This window comes from Periophthalmus magnuspinnatus, chromosome 11 (assembly GCF_009829125.3).
Source record: "Periophthalmus magnuspinnatus isolate fPerMag1 chromosome 11, fPerMag1.2.pri, whole genome shotgun sequence".
Lineage (NCBI taxonomy): Eukaryota > Metazoa > Chordata > Actinopteri > Gobiiformes > Gobiidae > Periophthalmus > Periophthalmus magnuspinnatus.
In genome coordinates this window covers 27,640,108-27,664,842 of record NC_047136.2, presented here as the reverse complement: position 1 = coordinate 27,664,842, position 24,735 = coordinate 27,640,108, and the positions used below count along the sequence as shown (strand labels likewise).

The window sequence follows — 24,735 nt, the reverse complement described above, 5'->3', positions numbered from 1 at the left end:
AACAATTCGATAGACTGTGTGTTTGTACAGTAGTGGGAGCGATATATATGATATATGATGGATTATGAGTGGGCGACAATGTTTTTTATTTATTTTTTTTTATCTTAATGGCCACAACTTTAAGTAATCATCAAAAAAAAAAAAAAAATCTATAAATAATTCTGTTTTGTCTGATATAATATAGTTTGTGGTACTTTTTATGAATAACTTTTTTGACTCAGTTATTTTTTTTAAATTTACCATAAGAAAAACTTCATAATAAAAATAAATCAGAAAAATATACCGATATATAAAAAAAAAAATCCCATGTATTTCCAAATATATGTTTATGCAAATGAAATATCACACCACACTCCAGAACCTATTATAAAATTAATCTGTCCCAATCTTTATTATACATTACAGTACATGTGTCTTTTCCATACTTACACTGTTACTATGGTCATACAATAGCACCCATTTATTCAGGAACACTGGAGCGAAAACCTGTTGTTCAAACATTTAATGGTGGCATTCATGAATAATTTATCAGTATAACTTACCAAACATTCAAACAACCACAATATATATTTCAAATCATAAACGTAATATGACAGGACTAAAGTTGAGTACTGTGCAAGTAAATGGTTTTGGATGAGTGGTTTGATGAGAAGCATTTAAATAGATCAAATTAATAGTTTGATAGTAAGTAGTAGAGTCAACATGAACGGAATTATGATCAATTGGAAATGTTGATCCCAGGCTCAATAACAAAAGCATAACCTAGCTAACCCATGCTAATAGGCCAGCAAGCTAAAAAAATAAAATAAATTAGCCTAAAAACAACAAATTGACAACTAATGGATGCAAATGAAGTTAGCTTTCTATAATTAAATGCTTTGTAACACCTAAATATCAACTTTTGCCTCTATTATTGAACTTTTTGGCAGGAACCAGATCCAATGGTGGGAATCTCTAACCTTGCACAACAAGATGGATTCTCGCAATATTTTCACAAACTTGAGAGACTCCTGCTGTAAGGATAATTGGTAAAGCAGACCAATCACAAAAAAGCACCCAAGCAAACCAAAACAAATCTTCTTCCGCTAGATTATATAGAACTCAATTCCGAGTGCTACACATATCAAGTTGGTGTGAGTCAGGTTAGAGAATCTAGTGGTCTATTATTGATAAACCCGGCCTGTTTTTACATCATCTACAGTACCCCTGGGTCAAGACTTTTCTTCTGTGTGACTAAAACTTAAAAAAAAAATCCATTAAAAAAATCATTTCTTGAAAAAACGCCACTCTGCTTTCCTCTGGCAGGTATCGACGTGCTTCTTTATATTTTTGAAAGGAAGATGGATGCGAATGCTTTTGTGGAGACCATTTAAAAGGTGCTAGCTGCTCACAGATCAGACCGGGACTGTTTTAATTGGCCCATGAGGAGCAAAAGGCAAATGCGTCCCTCAGATACAACGGATTGGTCATCACTATGCAGGACAGCGGCTTCCCAATAGTGTGTTCCAGGGGACATATAAGAAAGGCAAAGTGTTTTCAGAGCAGGGCTAAAGCATTGCGGGCTCTTAACACGCTTCCTGGTGCAGAATGGGAGCGACATATTGAAAGAGAGGCAGTGGAACAAGACGCTTTTGTGGAAGAGGTGAAGCCAGCCTGCAATTAGCCCACCTCCTCAGAGCTGCTCACTGCTGCCCAAGTCTATGCACAGTTCACAGGCCCAGCAGTCACACTTCATTAAACCAGGCAAGTGCAGCTCAGACAAATATCTCTTCATTCTCCTCTGCTTCTAGATGTACGTTAGGCCAGACACTCTGAGAGGTATAAAATAACCTATTAAGAATCTCCTTTAAAGGTGCATCTTCAAAGGTGGTCTCCATGGAGATGTTATTGCTTTGCCTGGAATGTTCCACAGAACTGTATTAGACATATATCTCTTCCATTTATTCAGTTACAGCTGTTTCCATTCCTCAGATAATACCTAAAAACATGCATTCTTACTGTAAAACCGAAGCGCAACTCCACAGATTTGACCTGTAACCTGTAGACTGACTGACTGAGTTACATTTCTTTTTATTGATGAAAAGCAGTAGGGTGAGCAGGGTGAGCAGGATTACCTCTTCACAGATCAGACCTATAACTTAGTGGCTTCACCTTCTTGAATCCATGGAGATATAAAAGTTTAATGCCATACTGAGGAACATTCTGGAGAAATCATTAAAATCACCATGGAAACAAGCAGGTATTGAGCTTGCCACCACCAACAAGTTGCGCAGCGCACTGTGAATTTGAGTTCATTATTGTTGGGCCTTTGTGAAGCACAGTTTCATGGTTTCTCATAGTGGCCAATACACTGGTCCTGCCTAAAATAACTTCACTGCAGCATAGCTATGAGTAAATTATATTTCCTACACTAAAGACAGTTGAAACACTGAGGTGATTTGACTCTATGCAGCAATAGATTTGAAACCAGGCTGTCATGGCATCAACAGATAATCCAATAGTTCAAGAGTAACTGCTAAAACCCGAAGATAAAAACATAAAAAGTCTGATAGATACAATATTCAGGTCAAATATTAGGACAGGTGTTTCCTGGTGATGTGAGCGTTTTTTGTTCTCCCAAAGTCAATAGGAGTCCTTCAGCACAGAATAACAATTCAAAAGAACAAGCGGCTGTAAATCAGCCCTGAGGCTGGTAATGGGTGTAAAATGAAGACAAAATGAGAAAAAGACCGTTGGCTGATATATTCCTGGAAGACAGGCTTTTGAATAATTGCTGATGAAATGATAGATTAACAGACTCCAATCTCCAAGGAATAGCCTCAGCTGTTATCTCCCTATATATTATACAGGAAGCATGCAAAGAAGGAAAACAGTTAGCTGCCCTCTCAACCCCAATTTCAAAAATGCCCCATGAATCCAAAGCTTTGTTCCTTTATCAAACAATACAAAAGAATCCACCAGCAGCACAGTCGCTTCACCCTCCACAATGAGGTCATCCCAAAAAGAAAGTTCTGGACTGATATGGAGCGAGTTCATAAATACAGCTGGACATCAGGCTGTGTCCTTCAGTCTAAGTCCCTTTGACATTCTTGGTGTGGGGTCTCTGTGCCAGGCTGGCGTAGTAGGCACACTGTGAGGGGTCACACTGACCCGGGGGCCCGGGGTTGCCCGGCTGCCCGTGAGGGCCGGGGTTTCCTGGCTCTCCCTGTGCTCCAGCTTGTCCTGGGCTTCCGTCTTTACCATAACCTGGTAAACCAGCAGGACCTGGGAGAGCGAGACAGAGGTTAGAGGAATTATTGCACTTGTATAAGAATAATAAACTTTGAAAATTAATGTCTCACATGAATCATCTTTGAATTGAAACAAACATCTGAAATGTGTGTGAAATAAGCTGTAAAGAATACACTGTGTATATTCATAAGTGCATAGTGGTGTAACAGTTTAATACAAGGGAAATGTGTTGATTTGAATTTGACGACCAAGACAGTGTGAAAAAATGGCTCAAAAATAGAATTCTCTTTTAAAGAAGGTAAAAGAGGAGCATAAAGTGTGTCAACATTCAGATGTTTACCTATGGGACCAGCAGGTCCAGGTTCTCCTCTCTCACCAACACCAGGCTCTCCCTTCTCTCCTCGTGCTCCTTTTTCACCTACAAACACAGGATTTCATCTATAACTATGCTAGAGTTTTAAGCAAACCAAGGTCACCCTGACACACTGTGATATGCAACGCGTCATAATATATGTGTACTTCTATGGTTACCATACAATTCATATGTTGATTCTACAAGAATACCCCAGTACTCAAAAGTGAAGGATATGAAGACTTTGGCTATTAGACCTAAATCACACCATACAGAATAAATCAGTATAAGATCCAAACTTTGTCCTACCTGGAGGGCCCATGGGTCCTCTGGGTCCTTCTCCCCCACTCTGTCCAGGCATTCCGGGTTCTCCAGGAGGGCCTGGCCTTCCTCCACTACCATCTTTACCAGGAGGCCCTGGAGGTCCGGGTCGCCCGGCGGTGGTCTTCACATGAGCGGGCTGCATCTGAGCCATGAGGTAGGCCAGTTTGGCTAAAGAGAGAAGACAGTTATTAAAACATCTGGGAGGTTCACGCAAGAGAAGGAATCAGGACAAGTCCAAAAAAAGTCTAAAAAAGATATTGATACCATCGAGTTGTTTGGCCAGCTCTTCCTGGATGAGACGTCTCATCTGCTCCAGTGACACTGACTCTCCCTGGAAACACACAGGTTATAACCATGGCATTCACACTCACATTTACCTGGTGCAAAGTGTGAAGGGGCACTTACTCTTGGTCCAGGTTGACCTGGGTTTCCAGAGGGTCCCTGAGGTCCTGGTGGTCCCATTTCACCCTGTGGTCCTGTCATTCCCATCATGCCTGTGTGCCCCTTCCGGCCTGGGGGGCCAGGGTTTCCAGGGATTCCTGGATCTCCTGAGTGTCCTTTGTCTCCCTTTGTGCCTGGATCACCCTGAAAAAAAATGTGCAGTGGATCAGCCTAAATTACTAGTACTGAGTTGTTGAGTTGAACAGCCTCTGCTGTGACCCACCTTATCCCCTTTTATTCCTCGATCTCCAACTCGGCCTGGCATTCCCTGAGGAACAAGAGCAGAGAGACTGAGCAATAATCAGTGAAAGCAAAGTGAAAATTCACTTCATTATAAATAAAGATAGTACCTGTTTACCCTCTGGACCAACAGGACCAGGAGGACCCTGTAATTACACACAAAGGGATCAATGATTTTGAAATGACACTATAATTAGTATCCCTTGTCAGGAGAGCTTGTAGTCACTTTATAAGCCTTAATGTATGTTTACATTAAGTCTAAACTGAAAGATCAAACGCTGTTCCTTTGTGCCCATGGCACTTGTGTGTTTTTTCAGTGGCATGAACATGCATCTTAGAACTTATTCTTAGGATCACACTGGCACATAAACCTAACAAGACAAAAGTGTGTGTCTGTGTGGCAGCCCATTTTAAATGGAGGTGACTCAGGGTGAAAGAAAAATGTAAACAGCAGTGAGCTGAAACAAAGGTTTGGTTAAAGACATAAAAGTGAGCACTTACCGCAGGGCCTTTGGGCCCACTAAAGCCGGGTAATCCGGGGCTGCCTGGCTCTCCCTTGTTACCCATCAGCCCCTGCAGAGAGCACACGTCACATGCTGCACACGTGGACTACTGTACTTGTACTATGAAAGCCCACTCATTAGTGAGGATTCAGGAAGATTAACATTTAGCAGGATTTCTTTTGGACAGGTTGCACTGGCCTGGATAACACATCACATAAAATAGTCTGCTGCTGGGACACCACTGATCAAAGAGATTAGAATTCATATTTACAATGTGGCTTAAGAACAAGATGCTGGGGGAGTTATCAGAGGCTTGTGTCAATCGCTGAGTATTATTCTACCTTTCCATGCTCTAAACATACGTGAAGAGTGATAGATTGAAGGACCAGACCCTCAGTCACATGGCTCTCCCCTGCAGAACTCCCTGCTCCTCCCTCTGCTCTGCTACCACGCCACTGCTCTAGGTGTTGCACATAGGATTGTATTATAGATTCTCTCACATAATGTTTTGTCATTGTGATTCAGGCTGGAGCCATTCATTGCACCATGAGACTTCACGGGAACTGTGTGTTCAGCACATTCATCAAGTGTGACGAGACTCACCACTGCAGCCTGAGATGTGCAGGAGGAGAGGGTTTCAGAGGCTGTATTTTACTAGTCTAATCTATAATGTACATGCACTGTACATTTGCGTCTACAGTTGTACACCAAAACAAACCAATTCCATGCATGAAGTACAGCTCGACAGGGTGCTTTGCACCTGAGTACAATATAGTTATAATATCCACCAGGGACACAGAATATACATTTATAATTGTTATAGCTGAGTTTGCTGTGTGTAACCTGTTGCTGTAATTAAACTGTGATTTGTATGTCTTTAGGTATATATACATAATATTAGAGTTGGTTGGTTAGCTGAACAGTTCCGTAGACCTGCTGTTGGTTCCCACTCCTACGGCGCTCTGTAACACTCCCTTTCTTCTAAACCCGCTCTGGGAAAAGCCACAGAGAGGAAGACTATTTCTGCACTTCTCTATATTAAACTGACAGCTCATCTCTTCTTGAAACTCTCTGCATCCTCCTGCCCACAGCTACACCCACTATATAGCCAAACTGCACTCGGAAATAAAAATCTTCACTTGGATTGCCTCGTCCTTTCAGTGTATGCTGTACTTAGTGCTCCTAAAGCTACATTCATTACTCACAGGCGTTCCAGGGAGGCCGGCTTTCCCTGATGGTCCTGGTTCTCCAGGTTTGCCCTGAGGAAATAAAACTGTAAGTGAGGGGAGTTGTCTGCACAAAGGGGGTTTGAAGGACAGTGAGAGGAATGACTACAGTGCTGTGTACAGTTTAGATCTATGTGTCAGAAAGATGCTGAATGTGCTCAGTGAGAGGACCCACTCACCGACTCTCCTCGTGGTCCCATCATGCCCTCAAGTCCAGGGGGCCCCTTAGGACCCTGCAACAAACATTACAGCTTTCAGTCTTGTCAGATGTGACCTTATTCAAGGTTCTGTTTTGTCTTTGATCATATATGTGAGTGGGAAAAGGCATCAAACTTTGGTGAGAAAATATCTTCTAAAAGAGTTGTTGGGGACAACCAGTGACGTACATCATGTCAGTAGACAAAGAGAAAAACACAAGAGCAGTAGCACAAAGACACAAGCAGTCTGTAGTAACTACAGTCTGACCACTAGCTCCAGTGTTACACATGTTTGACCAGTGAAAACAAACAAAATTAGTTCTCAGTTAGATTCTTATTAGCCGTCTCCTTAGACAAGACACTCACCAATAGTCAGTGTTACTGTGATTACAGCTCTGTCACTCCATCCCACAACAGGCATACTCGTAAAGAGCCTGAAGAATTAGCCTACTGCCACCAAGTGTTGCTAAGCCCTTAATGAATAATAGTCTAACCAACACTAATGTAAAACTCTGAGATAAGCCATTTCTCTGATAGATGTACCTCTTTGCCGGGTTTGCCCTCACGGCCCGGTACCCCAGGCTTTCCATCTTCACCCTGGAAAAGACACATTTTGTTTAGGAATATAAGAACCAAGCTTCAGCTTTACTCTACTCGCGCTGATGAATATATAAAATATGGAAATAAAACTGTTATTTGAAAGTCATTTGCATGTAGTAAACTGAAAAAAAAGATTGTATGTAATGTGAAAAACTCTACCGCTACAGCTCGGATAAAATTGGTGCTTTTTTAATATATTTGCCTCAGTTTTCATTTTGCTGTGTAATAATAACTGTCTATAATTTCCCTTATGAGTGGCGTTTATTGACACAAATGAGGCTTAGTGTGGAGTGGGTGTCATGGCGCCGTGTGGGAAGAGTTCTCAGTGTGCTTTAATGGGAGGTCTGCTGTCAGAGGAGGCTACAGGGCTGTGCGGCTGTTGCTTTTATAATGATTCTATTGTGGCCACGGTGACACAGGCCTCTCTTCTGCAGAGCCTGACACACAGACTGCTCCGATGGCTCTGTTAGAATGGAATGGAAAATGCAACAGCGCAATGTGCCAAAATGTGCTTTTTAGCTAAGCGTCTGTAGAAAAGTGGTAGGCCAGGCAGGTTGGCAAATGGGGGATTTTTACATAATTCTGACAATATTACATCACAACTGACAAATCATTGTAATTCAATGGTAGAAGAGAGCATTTGGATTACTAGCATTGGCAGCCGATAATGTACTGCTGTATACATAAACATAGCCCTAGTGTGGGACAAGTAAAGGTTTGCTTATCTTATCTTAATATGAAGCAAAGTGATCCTATACAATCATTATGAATTCCATAAAGCCAACTAAGAAAGAGGTGATGGGCCAAAAAGTCCATATCATGATTTTCTCAGAAGCTAGGTCTCACTTTTGGTTTTAACACATTTCTTGAAATCTAATAGCTTTTTGAAAGGTAACTGGAGCAGGCTTATTTTCTGATGGAACTCAAATTAGATGGAGAGGACAGTGAACCCAATCATATCGACTTGGAATAAACAAGCAAACATTCTCCGTGTGTGAATGGAACTTTGTGAGTCTAATGTTACACTCTTACTTTTTTTTTTTACAAAATAGCTGCAATTTCCTGTATTTTAGTGGATTTTAGCTCTGATAAGTGGCAGTAATGGGTGTCTCTATTAATTTGATATCCAATAATACAGCAAGTGTGAAGAAATTCTCAAGGACAAAATACATATTTTCCAAAACATTTGGCCTTTTTCTCATTTCCCATGCATTTTCCATGTCTGGAATGTTTGTTGTATCACCCGCCCTTAAAGCCAGCCTGCTCTTAGAGGTTGATGAAGCACATTGGAGGGTAAGAACTGAACTGAATAGGTAATCATGTTATGAGCACTGAGCAACTATGTAAGGATATGAGATCTGCGAGTTAATTCATTGTTTTGTTATAAGGCTTGTGAATGTTCGTGCACCACTCCAGACAGCAGCTCTAAACACAGGTGCTATCTGAGTTGCTCTTCCTGTTTATTGTTCTACTGTCACAGCCAAGAAACCCGCTCACAAATACACCACTGATGAATGGGACAGTCTTTCTTGCTCTCTGATGTGTCGCATTCTCTGACAGTTTGACACAATGAAAAATCTCTGCAGCACCATCAAGGTAAAATCGTATGGCCATAATTCTGCACCACACATTTCATTTAAAAAAAAAAAATAGGGACTTCTGTGGGGTAGTAACTGCTAACATTTATTTAACTATGTTAACTTTTATTGTTTTGAAAATGCTATATTTGCTAAAAAGGACTTATTAAGACTTTAATAAGCTTTAGTGTCATTTTTGAAGTCTGAGTTGCCCCTCCTTTTGCTCTCTCTGCTGAGTCACTCTCCCTTCAGAGTGCCACATTACAATTGGCATACATCCTGTAACTACTGCACATCACATCTGGTTTGTGAAGCTGTAGTGTATTGTTTTATTTCATGTTTTTGTAGATTTATAGAAAATTGTCATGTGGCGGCATGGGTGACATAGGCTTGTGGGCCGAGTCTTGGACAGGATTGTATTGTTAACTGTAAGGAGGGTTCGAATAGTGCACAGGGGAGATCACTAGATGACTCAAACATGCACAGATGACATATCAAACCACTTCAGGCTTGTTTCTGATGAGGGAACAATACTATGACATGGTAGAAAGTTAAAAAAGGCCATTTTCATAAAACAATTGTCAAAATCTTCTCTATATGGTACACTTTTCATAGCTTTTCATAACCAGCCCGGACTTGAGGTTTTATGCATGAAATGAAACAACTTCCTCGCCAGCCACCATTAGCTAAGAACAGGATGGATTCTACATATGATTCTTATTTTAAAGTTCATTACAGATACGGACCTTTTGCCCTGGAAGTCCAGGTTCCCCTCTGTGGCCTTTAAATCCCTGCAAAGTGAATCAAGAACAGTAAGTGATTCATTAGCACAACCTGATTCTTCCATGTCTTCCATATTAATAGGAGTGCTTACGGGAAGTCCCCTGAGTCCGGGAGGTCCAGGTGGTCCAGGCTCTCCTTGTTTGCCCTACAATTACACCAGAATTAGAAAGATATTTTGGATTATTTTTTTTTATCTGTCATCTGTATCATTTTGTTTATACATTCATTTAAATTTACTTACTGACTCTCCCTGTTCACCTGGGCGTCCATCTTTTCCCATTTTTCCAGGCTCGCCCTATAGAAAACAGCAGTTTTAATTTCCCTGCATTCATCACATACTTCTCATTGTTAAGAGCACACACTAAAAATATACTGTATCTTCATGATTGCCTCTTACCATTAATCCCGGAAGACCTGGTGGTCCCTGGATTCCTTTGAGACCCTCTTTGCCCTGATACAAAACAAACAGACAAGCGGGTCACCATCACACAGGAGCAGAAATGATTAATGGCAACTATTACCACGAGGCCGGCTGACCTACATGTAGCATGGGGAAGCTCTGTACAATAATGACACATGGGTAATACGTTTTCTGAGTATACCACATGTTGACTGACCTTTTCTCCAGGGGGCCCCGGGGGACCAGGAGGGCCGGGCTGTCCGTCGTTACCCTGCAGAGGACAGGCACAGTGTCAGGGGAGGGCCATAAAAATAGAAAGGTGGACCACTGAGAGGCTAACTCCAAATAAATGTGTGCACTTTAACAGCCTTTAAGAGCGGCCTTAGTGAATTACAAACATGTGCACTTACAGCGGATCCCATTATTCCAGGTGGGCCGGGGTGACCAGGGGGACCTGGGTGACCCTGGGAATGCAAAGAGCAGGTAATAAAGTTTATTTTTCACACAAGACTGTACTGTTGAAAGAAAAGGCAAACACTGCAAAGTGTAGGCCTATACACTACCTTGTCTCCTTTGTCTCCTGGAGCGCCAGCAGGCCCTCGGTCTCCTTTGATTCCCTGTGGTGAGGCAAACGAATACATATTGTTCTTTCTGCTCTGTCAGTGAGTGAGTTGAAAATACTCAAAAACATATTATTCGCAGCTTGGCTCATGCTTCTTTATCAGTTTCTGCAGATGCAGACCTTGCATCCTCGACTGTTTTTTTTGGATAGAATACCAACTAAGACTTTGAAGTTTTGGTCTGAATACAGTACATAGATTAATTAAAGCCACTAGCCGTAATTAGACTAACCCAGCCATGTTGCATTCTGACATATTACCATTAGATACTATCTATATTGCTTCTGTCTGATAGCGTTCTAGTCTACTCTTAAATGCATTTTACCGCTACCTTCTGGGTTGTTTTAGTATTTGTGCTGTGTAAATATTTGACAGTATTATAAAATATATACAAAAAAATATGAAGTCCCCTGCATATTCAAATATTTCCTTTTACACCAGTGTCTTCACACAATTGTAAAACTCCTTCTCTAAGCATACATTGCTCAAATCTTCACAAGTAGGGCTTGCTTGAACAAATGACGCCTATATGAATCATTTTGTATTTAATCACTTGTTTTCACATCATGTCTTAAGACAAGAAATGTGTGTTAATTAGCGTAGCTCATTTTGCATCTTACCGGTGAGAAAACATTTCTAATATATTTATATTATCTTGCTTCAACTTTTCCACACCAAAATAAATACACGTTTCATCTCAGTAGCATTTTCACTTTATATAAATACTACACCTCACTAATGCCTAAATTATCATATTTTCATTTCTAAATAAACCTAAACAATGTAAATCTAAACTCATTTGGTGCCTGCAGCATGTGGGGCTGCTCTCTGGTGTCACGCACACAGGCTATTGGCATCTCCCTCGTGGTCAAGGGACTTATCTGCCCTACTCCCTCAGAGCTGGATTATTTCGGATAGCACTCCCCTTCACATGAATGCGCAAAACTGAGTATTAGGGCATAGGGAAAGGAGAAGGGAGTTGTTTGGGAAAGGCCCTGGGTAAGAGGAGGGGGGGGGTGAAGGAACAGGTTTCACACCTGCCATCTGTTGGTAAAATAAAAATCAAAGAAACTTAGGGATGGTAGCTTTAAGGTCTGTCACAGAAAATGCCAAGTTCAGTGTTAAGCAGCGTCACCACTGTCAAACTGATGTTCCACGTTTTCTAATGAAATATAAACTTAAAAGATGTAATACTTTTGATGGAACAACTATGGCAATAAAAGTAAACACAATAACTAAGTGATCCTTTTGGTTATGTGCATGGTTTGACCTTTTGTATATTACTGTGATGTCACAGTGATTGGGAGTGAAGGATGTTGAGAACCAAAACTGTGGATGAGGATGTATATTGTTTATCAGCTGAACAAGTGTACCTAATAAACTCTTCAAAGTCTAAAGTGTTTTCTGTGTAACCTTGGTCAAGGTTTCATTAAAAACACCATGTTTTCTGAAGCAAGCAATAATAAAGAATCTACAAAGCAACTAATGAGCGCGTGTCCATGAGATTCATTAGGGTGGCGTGTATGTGAACGTGCCTTTGTGCCATCAGTTCCAGGTGGTCCCTGAGGTCCGGCTGGTCCGGGTGGGCCCTGTAATGATAAGACAGCACATCAGTCTGTGTGCAGCAGACAGAGGGAGCTGTGAGAGGGTCCTAATGGTTGAGTGGTGCCCTCAGAGGAGGACGAGCTAATGATCCACAGCCTCACTGCTCTGCACTGCAGTGATGGATGAACTAAGAGCACTGTGCCTCATGGCTTATTTAAAAGAGAGATCAGAGAAGACATTTCTATATCAGGGAAACTTTCTGTCTTATTATTAGATCTATAATATGCATTCATATAATTTTGTCTGACCTGGAAGCCATCTTGTCCACTTTTGCCTGGGGGACCTGTATGTCCTTTGTCTCCGGGGAGTCCAGGCATACCAGGAGGACCAGGGGGGCCTGCAGGGCAATCGGAGCATATGTCCTATAGAGAAAATAAATATGTGAGTTTAGTGGTAAAATCAAAAATAAATATATATAACAATAATAGTGTTCATTTTTAAAGGTGTCCTACCTTGAGGTTAGGCAGGTCAGCTACTTTACCCTGTGTAAAAGAAATGACAGAAAATATTTGTCAAAAATCATGTCAAAAGTGTAAAAGTAAATTATATCTAGTCTTACACCCTGATTTTCATGGTGAACTCCTTTAACGGAATAAACCTCATATAGCAGGTGTTAAACATATGGTGTGATATTACACCAGTATAAGCTCATTAACACTTAAGCACACAGCCCAGTCTGTGAACTGCACCATTTGGACTGGGTGACGACGACCACATATAGCTCTGACACAGCACAGGTGTGGGCTACAAACTGAGACATAGTGTAAGAGATGAGTCTAACCACGCCCATCCATCAAATGCTGTGACTATTACTGCAATTCCACGTTACTGCGTTATATTTCTTGCCTGAAAAGTGTGAATTTGCTAAAAAACAGGAATCAAGAATGAGTCTGTACTTACATTATAGTTGATATTAGCACAAGTTTCAACATGGGGAAAATAGGGGGTCTGGGAGAAATTCTGAACAAAATCTATGCAATTCCCTGCATTCTAGGGGATTTCTGTGGTGCAAATGAGGTTATATTTTTACTTTCCACCAAATAAAAATGAAAACAGTAAATGGACTCTTCACCAGAGAATCACACAAAATGGGGAGCTTGCCGTGTGGCCCATAGACTAGTGCAGCCTGTACCCCCCTGGCCCATTTTACTTTTATTGCAGATATACACAATTCACATGAATAACCTAGTTCGAGATCAAAACTGAATTTCGCCAAAAGGTGACAAGTTTGCAGTCCTGTGTAAAGTGCACTTACAGGCTCTCCAGGGGCTCCCTTCTCTCCCGGCCTTCCAGGTAAACCCTGCAATTCAGATGATTAAAGTCAGTCTTGTATTTTATATAAATACTATCACACAACTTAATACAGAACAATAAACTTCAAGTATGGATAACCTTTTAGTAGACCAAAAAAAAACATGTTTTAACCATATTTATTTTTATCTGATAGGCTATTATTTTCTTCATTTCACTTACATTATGTCCAGCTGGGCCTTGGGGACCAGCAACTCCTGGTTGTCCTCTCAATCCCTTGAATTAGATAAAAGCACATCAAAAATGTTCTCCCAATTATTTTTGATTTATTTACATTTAAAAAAAAAGAATTACCGCAGGCCCTGGTTCTCCGTTATTTCCAGGAGGTCCCTGTAAATGGAAATGATTGTATTTTTGTAAATTCTATTAGCTCCTGTAGTTCATGTTGTACTACTGCCCATACCGGTGGTCCAGTCTTGCCCTCTCCAGACAGTCCTCTTTCTCCCTGGGGTCCTGGGTCTCCCCTTGGGCCTGGTGATCCCTGGGAAATTGTCCATATTTAGGATTAAAGGTCCATAACATATGATTTTAGTACCCTTTTCATCCGGAAAAAATATAATCTACCCTTTTATAAGTCAGAAGAAAATGTGATAGCAAAGAGCGATCTGCCCATAAACTTAAAACATGTCATGGCATAACTTTGCCATTCACATGCCCCATAGAGCTGGTCATAAAGGCGGTCACAGTGCAGTGGGCATACAGATTGCTTTGGCTAGACTCAGGAAAAAGTCAAATACTTTGTTCGTTTCTGCCATATAACATTTTCAAGTTGATATAAAATATGTCTAATATAAAAGCAGTCTAAGTGGCACCTTCAGTCCTGGAGGTCCTTGAATTCCTTGAGGCCCTGGATCTCCCTGTTGCAGAGAAAGCAGAAACCAATCACTCACAATACAGTGCCAAACAATAGATATCTTCAGCAGATGTACATGTGGCTAAACATCTGTGTCAATGCCTGATCTTGTCTGATTTTGGAAGTTATGGCTGGACCTAGTTAGTACATGGATGGGAGACCACTGGAAATATCAGGTGGCACAGTGTGGCAGGAGTGGTTCTAATGCAAACTGTCGTGTCCTTAGGCTAGACATTTTGCCTAGTATGAATGTGTTGTGTGAGTAGGCCACGATCACGATAATTACTATATCAGCTTATCGTTCCATATATGAAAGCTTTAAGCCATAAAAGGTTGAATTATTAACTTCTAAGACTCATTATAGATGTTTATCGTCTATAATTTACTTCAGAGATACATCACACTTCAAAATTAGTTATCGTGACAGGCCTATGTGTGAATGAGTGACCGGTTATGGTGGGAGTGGGGACAGGACAACTGTGCAACTTACCACCACAGAGTATAGAATGATTAACGCACAGCATTGTATACTCTATTAAGGACTAATGCATTACTCTGCTTCAGTTTTGGTTTGATTCTTTTAGTCCTATATAGTCTTGGTTCAGTCTTGGTTTAGTCTTGGTTTAGTCCTCATTTATCATTGGTATTATGCTTGTGTAAACCCATTCAAGTTAAAGGAGTCTAGGTCATGCAAGATAGAGGCACAAATATTCCATTTCCAAAGCAAAGAGATGGTGTCAGTGGATTTATTCATGTGTGGTTTCTACACACCATGGCCATTTTACTGTACAACTAAAATATCCCCGATTATCCAGATAACTCAGTTAGGGCATCCAGGATCCAGATAAAGAGTATTCTTGAGACACTGCTTTGAACATCTGTTGTGCATTGTGAGGTATTTTACTTCACTAATTACACACTATTAATTACATACAACCATTGTTAAGTAATGTGGTTTTTACTGTCTCACGTGGACACCATACCTGTAGTTGAAAGTGACTTGCTCCACAGAACATGAGCAGGCCCAGAGGCTACACCTGGCAGCTGTAAAAAGGAGGTGCTTGGAGCTCTCGTGTTTGGGCCCATGTTGGTTTAATGTGTCGTTACAGTGTTTCCTGTTTGTTTCTGCCTCCTCAGCACAACGCCACATGTGTAGTGAAAAATCATCAAGAAAACACCGCACCAAATGTGTCTACTCAAGCTGCTTTCCTCTAATAGCCACATTGTTCTGATGCAATGCACAAAACACTTAAGAATAACTTTGTACTCCACAGCTCCAGTGGTGGTGTCAGTGTTTTCAATATAGTGCAGCCTGTTTTTTGGGAGATAATACGAAGTAAAGGAAGGCTAGCTACAAAATTGCAGAAACAATGTATATGGGCATTTTACTTTCTTCTTTTTACAAATTAAGACAGATAAAAAATAGTGTAAAGATATCGAATCGTAATGGTTGCCAAAAGATTGCACTTTTTGCAGAAGGACAATATAGTGTATACTATTGTGAAGGTAAGAGGCACAATGTTAATCATGTGACCACAGTTAGAACAGGGCACTATGTTGTGTAGCTACTCGTGAAATGTAGTGTAAATTAAGTGATGGCTGGCTTGTGATTTTTTATCCATATTGTTAGAAGAAGACTTCGATCAATAAAAAACAGCTTACACTTAGTCCATCCTTTCCTTTCCCTGCAGGTCCAGGGGGTCCAATCAAACCAGGCTCTCCAGGTGGACCGATAAGGCCTATTTGTCCTGGTTTACCTGGGTCACCCTAAACAGATGTAGACATAGAGTAAATTGACAAACTGAACTACTGTTGCTGTACTTTTTATGAAACATGTAGAAAACTATATATGAAAAGTTAGCAACTCAAAATTTTAAAGTTAGTTAACTGCGAGGAAGAAGAATTAATGAGTTGAAATTGCCGGTAGTTAAAAATCACATGGATATGAAAAGTGAAAAGCTTATCTGTACATCTGTACAGTGTGAATTTGTATTTTGGGGACATTAAAAGCCAAAGTTGTTGTTATAATGCAGAAATTGCACAGTCAGAATCCAAAAGACAGCAAAAACAGGCTAACAAAGTTAAAATGTGTTTCTCTGTAGAACAATTGTATGAATCAGCTTGACAGGTCTGGCTTTGTAAAAACAAGAATATTCAAGGTCCCTTTTTTGGCACTGTCACATTTTGTATGCTTTCCTCTCTCCACGTCCGAGTGCATCTACACAGCATGCTGTTAAAGTGGCCAGTTTTACATAGGCTGACTGACCTTGTCTCCTCTGACTCCAGCCGGGCCAGGTGGTCCAATGACACCCGGTGAGCCCTACAAAACAAACATCAGATCAACTCAATCCTGGCTTAGATCTTTGGACTCACTGAACACTGAATGGTACTTCTCATACAGTACGTACCACATTTCCTGGCAGACCCCGAGCTCCTTGTGCCCCAGCAACACCAGGTGGACCCTGCAAGAATCACAGTGTACATTACACAACTCACATGCAGATTTAAAAAAGGATAATAATAAAGAATATAAAGTTGCAAGATTCTACTTACAGGGTCACCAATTCTTCCTGGTTCGCCTTGAAGTCCAGTATCACCTTTAGGGCCCTTGGCAAAGAAAGAGAAATAGTTAGAAAGTAGCTTTGAATCAAACTATTAATTACAAAGTCAAATATCACCAAATGAAATTAATTATAAAATAAATATTAGGGATCCTCATAACTTACTGGCAGTCCAGGTGCACCCTTAAAGCCTTGTTCTCCAGGTAATCCCCTCTGGCCCTAAAGCAATAGACACAAAGCAAACAGTCAAGTAAAAATGAGTGCACAATGAAACCTTTTATTGAAAAGTCAGATAGGTAAAATACTATTAATCATATTAATAATTGCAATTTTGTTTTTTAATAGTAGTGATAATGCATTTGAATAATACATCAAAATCACTGTAATATTAAGGAGTCTGATATGTTTATATGCAGTAGTTCTCTTCATTGTGGTCATAAGCAGACTTCTTTAGCAATTGTCTAGTGACATCTAGTGGCTGTTAAGGTACATTGCCACATTTGAGGTATGGACAAGCTATAGTACAGTAAGCTATAGTGAAGGTCACATTCAGGACAGGAAAAAGAATCACTTACGGGCTCTCCTGGTTTTCCTTGATCACCCTTTTCTCCTTTCTCTCCAGGCTTTCCCTTTTAATACAGAAAAATAGATTCATGTTGTCAAGGTTTCAAAATAAGGTTACAGCATACAAGGTCATAAGGTAAATGAACAGAAATGACGGGACTGATGTTTTATAATGGCATTTCATACTTAGTCAAGTAAACATATTTTAATGGGTAATATTGTATAGGACTGAGACTGAGATTCAATCATTTCTAATTGCTAGCGATCAGCTTGGGTCTTTTAATAGAGGTCTACAGCCAGTCCTCTGTCAGTAAAAGCATGTGGTTTGCAGCAGAGATCAGACTTTTGAGGAAGAAATTTGGCTTTTTTTAGTTGCTGTTGTTTTTCTGTCAAAGTCAGTCCTTGCTTTAAACATATGTAAAGCAAGGACATAAATACATATAAACCAACTGAATCATTACACTTACGGGTTCACCAGGTTCAGGGATGACACTCGCGACCTGTTGAGAAACACAAACAAGTTAGTATCACTACTTCCTTCACTGTAATATATTCTGTCAGTAAGTCCTATCCACATGGGCACTGTACTCACATTTCCTGGTGCTCCTGGTAGTCCCCGAGCTCCCACTTCACCCTGAAGATAGAGACACTAGTTTACACTGTCTGCATAACATTTACATAAGCATGTGTAATGTGACAGAGAGGCTGTCTGAGGAGAAAAATGCATAATAAATTTGTTAGAATATTTTTGAATTGTGTTTAGCAGTGGCATGCGGTCAGGGCAATCAAGGCAAGCAGTGCTTGTCAAATAAAATCTAAAATCATTGCATGTCAAAAGTATATTTAAGTAGTTTTGAAATAATAATATTTTCCCTTCACTTCTGCCAGTTTGAAGCATGGTTAAAGTTTAGTACACTCTACTGGCCACTTTGAACATTAATTAATTAATTAATTAATCATTAATTTGTTGTTTGTTGTGCTCTAAAGTGAAGGCCAAGCCACACCACACTCTCTAAATGTGCTTTTACAACCTTAGAGGCCTTCCGGGTGTTTCAGAGGCTTGCACAGCACAGAGAGGACCACAGCAGGCACAAACAGCACTAAATAAACCCCATGGTAAACACATGGAGGAATTAGGCATCTGAGGAGATTTCTAGTTAATGCACATGCGCAGCAGGAGATGACAACAGCAGTGGCAACTTTCAACAAAAGTGATTAAAATAGTGCTTAGATGTTAGTTAGTAATACAGGCTGTCGTTTAATCAAACAGTGAGCTAGTTTCAGGACTAGTTTGTGTGAACTTGAGGATCTGGACAGAGCAGTTGTGAGACAGAGGCTGAAGAGGAGCCACCTTGTCTTCAGCCCTGTAATGAATTACACATGTGAAGGAACATGTGTCTGTTCTGGACCTGCTCCGCTTCTGGGAAATACAGGACGTTTTTTCAGGAAAGACGCAGTTTTAATTTGCCTGTGTGAAAGGTGAGTGTGAGTGTTCTAACACAGGGCTGTGTTTAAGGTGATGTTTGTGAAACAGGCTGTATTATAAGTGCACCTGTCTGATCAGTTCACCTGTTTGACCAGTTGCTGTTAGAACACATTTTTGAAGAAATAAATAGCCCTGACCAGCCCTGTTTGTAGAAACAAGATGTCAAATACAGTCCAATATATAAAAATATGGATAAATGATGTAGATCTAGGCTTCTCTAATTTGACAGTTTACAAAATGGCTTAGTCGATATTTGTATCTACTAAGCCATTTTACATTTAATATGTCACTCTACCAGTGTTTATCATTGTTACCTTGTCTCCCTTTTCTCCCTTAGGCCCAATGTGTCCGTCCAGGCCCCTCTCTCCCTAGAACACACAGGCAAAACTGTTAAATACAATATCATGAATATTATGAGTACTACAGGGATTTGAATGGCAGACAACTTAAAGTTAGACTAGCATTAAATATTTAAACTGGCAATTCCTTCAAGTTTCTTCATTTTCTCAATGGGAAAACAACTACTGATTTGATTAATCTAATAATAAAGGCTAATTCCCCATAACCACAAATATGATCTTATTAAACAAAAAAAAAACATGTTGTATCAAGTACTTTTCAAGCTACTATTAGCAGAATGTTGACAAACTAACTAAGTGACATGCTAACCAGAGTGGTGTGGTCTGGTGATCTGCAGCTTGATGTTGCCATGGAGAATAACACAAAATATTACACAGTCTTACACAATAGCAATTTTAGTTTCAAATAGTAGTTTTCTGGATCAGGTTTTGAGTTGAAAACATTTTACCTGTCATCCAAGAGGCTTTTTCAATTGAAAACAATTACTATTACATAATATTAAGAAGCACATTTTAAAATCATATATTACTCAGTGGTGGACCTTACATTGAAAAGTGTTTAATGAATTTTCTCTAGAGTTTTTTCTAGAATTTTCTGCAGAGGTGAATGATTTGACTTTAATTACAGGCTAGTTTTACCACATTACTGATGGACCGCTGTATAGCCATAATATGGTCTGAATATCATCATCAGGATCCCCACAGAATATCACTATATATACACTTATATCATCCCTCACCATAGCTGTGCTAACATTTTACAAACTTACAGGAACACCTCTGTCTCCTCTTGCTCCATCAGATCCTCTCAGTCCAGGTAACCCCGCCTCTCCCTGATAGAGAACAACAACATTACTTACAGTTCTGCAGTAGTCATGACGACAGGTAAATTAATAAGCAGTGCACTCACTCTCTCCCCAGGGGGCCCTCTTGGTCCCGGAGGCCCATCATCGCCCTGAGGACAAGCACATTACATGAGTAGTACCTTGTTTCAATAATAAAGACATTAAAATGACCTCATAAGCTGCATGTGTTTTGGTAGTGTACCTTTGGCCCGGGTTTTCCATCTCCTCCATCAGTTCCCCGCTCTCCCCTGGGGCCCTTCAAATACAATAACAAATGCTGATGTTATGTGGCAGCAAAATGTGTATTTCCACAGACGTACGTGTGCAGATACCATGGGGATCTGAATCAAATTTGCCTGCATTATTTGTTGGTTAAAGGTCACTTTTAAGTCATTTTCCATCATACATACTTGTATTATTATACTACTTTTGATTCCTCCTGCCTTATTTGCTTATGCTGTTTTTACTTTTGCAAGTAAAAACCAACAATCACGTCCATTTTGACATTATGGGTTGCGTTCACATGACATCACAACACTGTAGGTGAAATGTGAGTTTTAAATGTTGCAGATGTTTCTTGGCTTTATTTATGATTGATAATCCACTTGCAACAAAAACTGCAATGCTTTTTTCACCCCAAAGAGGTGATTGTTTTCAGTTGAAAGGACTTTAAGTCATAAGATTAATATAGGAAGTTTAGGGAGCCAAACAAATAAAGATAAGGTTCAACTTGTGTGGATCAGAAGTTTGGGTATTTTTTTGCAAAAACAATAAATCAATCATGTGACCCTAATTCGAGAGAAACCAGGTAACTGCAAAGAGTATACTGACCGGAGCACCATCAGATCCAGGAAGACCATCCAGACCATCTTTACCAGGAAGACCCTTTAGACAGACAAGGCAAGTTTATTTGTACAACACAATTCGTACACAAAGTAATTCCAAGTACTTTACAAAGTAAGAAGGACATTAAAACCACAATACAACAAATCAAAACATAAATAATCACAAATAATCATCATAAAATTAACATTAGCAAGGGAATTAACATTAACAAGGGAAAAGTGCAGAATAAAAACCTTTCAGACATATGCAACAGAACTGTTTTAAGCCTGGATTTAAACATTGTCAAAGTAAAGTCTTGTCTGAGTTTAGCTGGAGAAAGTTGTTTTGCATCCACACACTGATCTGTTGGATGCAGTGAGTGAATCCACTGGTCCATATTCACCTGCTGCAGTGAGACATAGATCTGAGTGTCATCTGCAGAGTTGTGGTAGGACACATTATTGCTGCGTTTACAAATAGAGGCGACAAATGACGGTTCATTAGAGTGAGTAAACATGTCCATCAGGACACAATAACTCACTGACTCTAAACAAAAGCATTGATGTTACTCACAGGCTTTCCCATCTCTCCAGGTTTGCCAGAGAACCCAATTTCACCAGGTAGACCCTATAAGTAAGAGCAACATTAGCAATGAGTAAGTGTAATGTAATGATATATTTTAACAGTTTTTACTTACAGGAGGTCCAGTGAGTCCGGGGTTTCCTGGTGCACCGGATGGACCTTGTGGACCCTAAAAACAAATCAGTCAAGTGGTTGATTATAGTTAAAAAGGCAATTATTTTTTCCACTTCCAGTTTTTAATTGTATTTGAGCAGTATGTTAATGCACGTTGGCTGTTGTTTTTTCTTCATCCCTGTCCCAAACATATAATCTTACTTATCATTAATACTGGCATGATAATAGGTAATGAAAAATTTGGTAAATGTATTCATAAAACAATAGTTTTAACTTTTAGATGTAATTTATGCAGCTGTTACACATTAAGAAAAATACAGTTTAATTGTAAATCCTTGTCGGATTTAGATCAGTGGAAAATGTATTTGTAAAGAACACTTCATCCATAAGATTAATAAACTTCATTTCATACAAGTCTAACTGGATAGACAGTCATTTAATATAGTTAGTATAGCAAGTGACCACTAGAGGGCGGTATATAGCCATAGTTGTAATCTCAGAACAGGTGCAGCACTTTGCCCCAGGAAGCAATTTGCAGAAATAGCTGTTACTTTTAATCTCAGTAGTTTAATAGTCCTCCATTATAACACGCTGTGAATAATGTGCTGTGGGCCGTAACAAGAGTTTCTCACAGAACACAAATGTGAACTTACAACAGGTCCAGGAAGGCCATCCACCCCAGGCAAACCATTCTCGCCTTTCTTTCCCTGCAATAAAAAACAGAACAATGTTAAGACACTGCATATATTTGTGTATAACGATTTATCAGTGTATATCAATTTGTTTTAGGGTGATGAAAAATTTGCAATTAACAATTCCAAAAACAAAGGTCGAATGTCCTCAAAATATCAACAGTTGCTAAAGAGTTGCTTATGTAATGTTTTTGTCCCATTTGAATTATAGGATTCTCTCTGAATTGTTTCCTCAAAATCATATATTTGTGAGAAGAAAAAAAACAAAAAAACAACAACAATTTGCCCTTTTCATTTTGGTCTTAAGATAAAACCTAAAACCAAAAAATCTCAGAACTTCCAAGAATCTGGAGGGAACCATATAATTCTAAAGAGGGCACTGTTATTTATTATTCAATTATGTGAATTAAAGTTTAATACTTTTCAATTGGCTCGGTGGTAATATTCCTCCACCATCAATAATTCACTTGTAAGATTCCCAAGATTCCACCAGAATGCAGATTATAATTGCTATCAAAACAGACCTGGCTATTATCAACCAAATGTATATAGTGATATTTTACAATGCTACAGAGACCGCTGTTTTCCCACACTAAAACCTAACTTGAGCAGAGGGGATATTGCTGGATATTGTTCGATCTCAACACAAAATAATCCCTTTATACATATTAATGAAGGCTAAGTCTGCACATCTCTGCGGAGCTTGTCTGGCTGTGTAGTCTTTCATTTGGGGCCAGCACAGGTTTGGCTCAACATGCTGCCGCGGTCCGGCTGAGCAGATGTGAACCTAGATTTGAGCATATTGTTGATGAGAAGCTAATTGCTCCCAGTCCAACAGTGAGCGAGAGGGCACCAGCTTGGCTAATGTTTTGGAGGTGCAAATGATGTAAAAGGATGTAGGAAACATAATGTGGTGTGCTGCAAATATAATTAGAGTGCACACATTTCCCCAGTTTTGCCGTTTGTCCAGGCTTGGGACTGACACATAGGCAACAATGGCTGTCATCATGAGGGTGTATTCAAACCATGTACACTTTGCTTTAATAGAATTGTTAACACACAAACTTCCTTCCAGACTTCCTCATCATTGGGTAGGCTCTTGACAATTGTGCTGTGAATTGTAATATTTGATTATGCAGTGTCTTTAAAATGTAACAATGGACCTCTACAGTGGGCGGAGCTTCTGTTTGTTAATGTAAAATTCCTCTTCAATATTCAGATTTACAAAATATAACTATCAACAGTCTGAAAGCTCGATGAGGGTTGATCAGATACGTGGTAAATCCTTAAAGCTAAGGTACACTTTACTGTAGGGACATTTTTGGGGGACCCATTTCCAGAACCTGGGCCAGGATTGATCAGGACTCACATACCTATGCTACATGCTTTGGGTTTATTAAAAAACTTAAATAGTTATGTAGCATCTGTTTAAAATATTTATTTATATCAAATTTTAAATATACTTTTTCATTCAATGTACACTCCATTTTGGTCATTATTTTCTCCAGAGCTGGTAAAACTCCATTGTGACACCAAATAAACTGGATGAAGAGAAATGGAGCAATACTTTCCACGAGGTCAGAAATGTTACAAGACTTACCCTCTGGCCGAATTCACCAGGCGCTCCGGGTATGCCTTGTTGACCAGGAGGACCCTACAGGGCACAACATTGATATTCAACTCCCGAAACACAAACACCAGAGGAATCTGCTTTGCCTTCTCCACTACACATGTACAAGACTCTCTACAACATCAAGCTAACTGCTGTAAACAGAACATGCAAGAAAAAGCAAAGACTGAATAATAACTAAAGACACTTACTGGAGGCCCAGGGGGTCCGTCAGCCCCAGGGGGCCCCGGAGGTCCCGCCTCTCCCTGGAACAACACATTACAACACATTAGTATGCTCCCATGCCATCTGCGTAGAGAAATGAGCCACTTATCTCTCCAACAATTCAGAAACTGCAGCATTACACTGCTTATTTTTTCACATGATGGATTTTGTTCACTTTTTCTGCAGTAAAAATATGATACACTCAAAAAACACCACTTCGAAGCTAAAGCTAAAAATAAGTGAAATTGTGATAACTACAAAAATCTGCAAATCTGCACCCAGCAGAATTAAATGACACATTTATATAAAATATTTTTTTTTCCTCATACTGAATGATTAAAAATGTTAAATACATAAAGATGGCTTTTCATACTAATATCCAAAATATAAATACGAAAGACATAAACTAGAAGAAACAGTCAATTTTGATCTTCCAAAGTATGAGCTCCAGCCACGTGCTTTTACTGACAGAGGAGTGGCTGGAGAGCTATTAATTAAAAGCCCAGAACTGATCACTAACACTGATCATTAGACATGATCTCCAAGTTTGATTAATTGTACAACTCTAATTAAATGAAAACAAAACATTAAAGCTATTATTTTTTGATAG

The 24,735-nt window shown here is 39.7% G+C and overlaps 1 protein-coding gene across 2 annotated transcripts in view; it reads right to left on the bottom strand.

Annotated features, from left to right (window-relative positions):
- Positions 1-358: 358 nt before the first annotated feature.
- col22a1 (collagen, type XXII, alpha 1) overlaps positions 359-24,735 on the bottom strand; it is a 67,249-nt gene continuing 42,872 nt past the window's right edge. For both annotated transcript variants that reach the window (XM_033975231.2, XM_055225191.1), the window contains 44 exons: positions 24,113-24,166; positions 23,892-23,945; positions 22,253-22,306; positions 21,601-21,654; positions 21,477-21,530; positions 20,910-20,963; positions 20,281-20,334; positions 20,144-20,188; positions 20,004-20,066; positions 19,189-19,242; positions 17,981-18,022; positions 17,856-17,888; positions 17,400-17,453; positions 16,990-17,043; positions 16,817-16,870; positions 16,672-16,725; positions 16,530-16,583; positions 15,926-16,030; positions 14,223-14,267; positions 13,814-13,891; positions 13,705-13,740; positions 13,573-13,626; positions 13,355-13,399; positions 12,552-12,581; positions 12,348-12,461; positions 12,030-12,083; positions 10,438-10,491; positions 10,285-10,338; positions 10,092-10,145; positions 9,872-9,925; positions 9,716-9,769; positions 9,566-9,619; positions 9,438-9,482; positions 7,058-7,111; positions 6,497-6,550; positions 6,297-6,350; positions 5,090-5,161; positions 4,699-4,734; positions 4,572-4,616; positions 4,313-4,492; positions 4,172-4,238; positions 3,893-4,075; positions 3,572-3,649; positions 359-3,264 (listed from right to left, as the gene is read on the bottom strand). In XM_033975231.2, the coding sequence (XP_033831122.1) occupies positions 3,071-3,264; positions 3,572-3,649; positions 3,893-4,075; positions 4,172-4,238; positions 4,313-4,492; positions 4,572-4,616; positions 4,699-4,734; positions 5,090-5,161; positions 6,297-6,350; positions 6,497-6,550; positions 7,058-7,111; positions 9,438-9,482; positions 9,566-9,619; positions 9,716-9,769; positions 9,872-9,925; positions 10,092-10,145; positions 10,285-10,338; positions 10,438-10,491; positions 12,030-12,083; positions 12,348-12,461; positions 12,552-12,581; positions 13,355-13,399; positions 13,573-13,626; positions 13,705-13,740; positions 13,814-13,891; positions 14,223-14,267; positions 15,926-16,030; positions 16,530-16,583; positions 16,672-16,725; positions 16,817-16,870; positions 16,990-17,043; positions 17,400-17,453; positions 17,856-17,888; positions 17,981-18,022; positions 19,189-19,242; positions 20,004-20,066; positions 20,144-20,188; positions 20,281-20,334; positions 20,910-20,963; positions 21,477-21,530; positions 21,601-21,654; positions 22,253-22,306; positions 23,892-23,945; positions 24,113-24,166 (2,832 nt within the window). In that variant the 3' untranslated portion in view covers positions 359-3,070. The remainder of the gene's footprint in view (positions 3,265-3,571; positions 3,650-3,892; positions 4,076-4,171; positions 4,239-4,312; positions 4,493-4,571; positions 4,617-4,698; positions 4,735-5,089; positions 5,162-6,296; positions 6,351-6,496; positions 6,551-7,057; positions 7,112-9,437; positions 9,483-9,565; positions 9,620-9,715; positions 9,770-9,871; positions 9,926-10,091; positions 10,146-10,284; positions 10,339-10,437; positions 10,492-12,029; positions 12,084-12,347; positions 12,462-12,551; positions 12,582-13,354; positions 13,400-13,572; positions 13,627-13,704; positions 13,741-13,813; positions 13,892-14,222; positions 14,268-15,925; positions 16,031-16,529; positions 16,584-16,671; positions 16,726-16,816; positions 16,871-16,989; positions 17,044-17,399; positions 17,454-17,855; positions 17,889-17,980; positions 18,023-19,188; positions 19,243-20,003; positions 20,067-20,143; positions 20,189-20,280; positions 20,335-20,909; positions 20,964-21,476; positions 21,531-21,600; positions 21,655-22,252; positions 22,307-23,891; positions 23,946-24,112; positions 24,167-24,735) is intronic.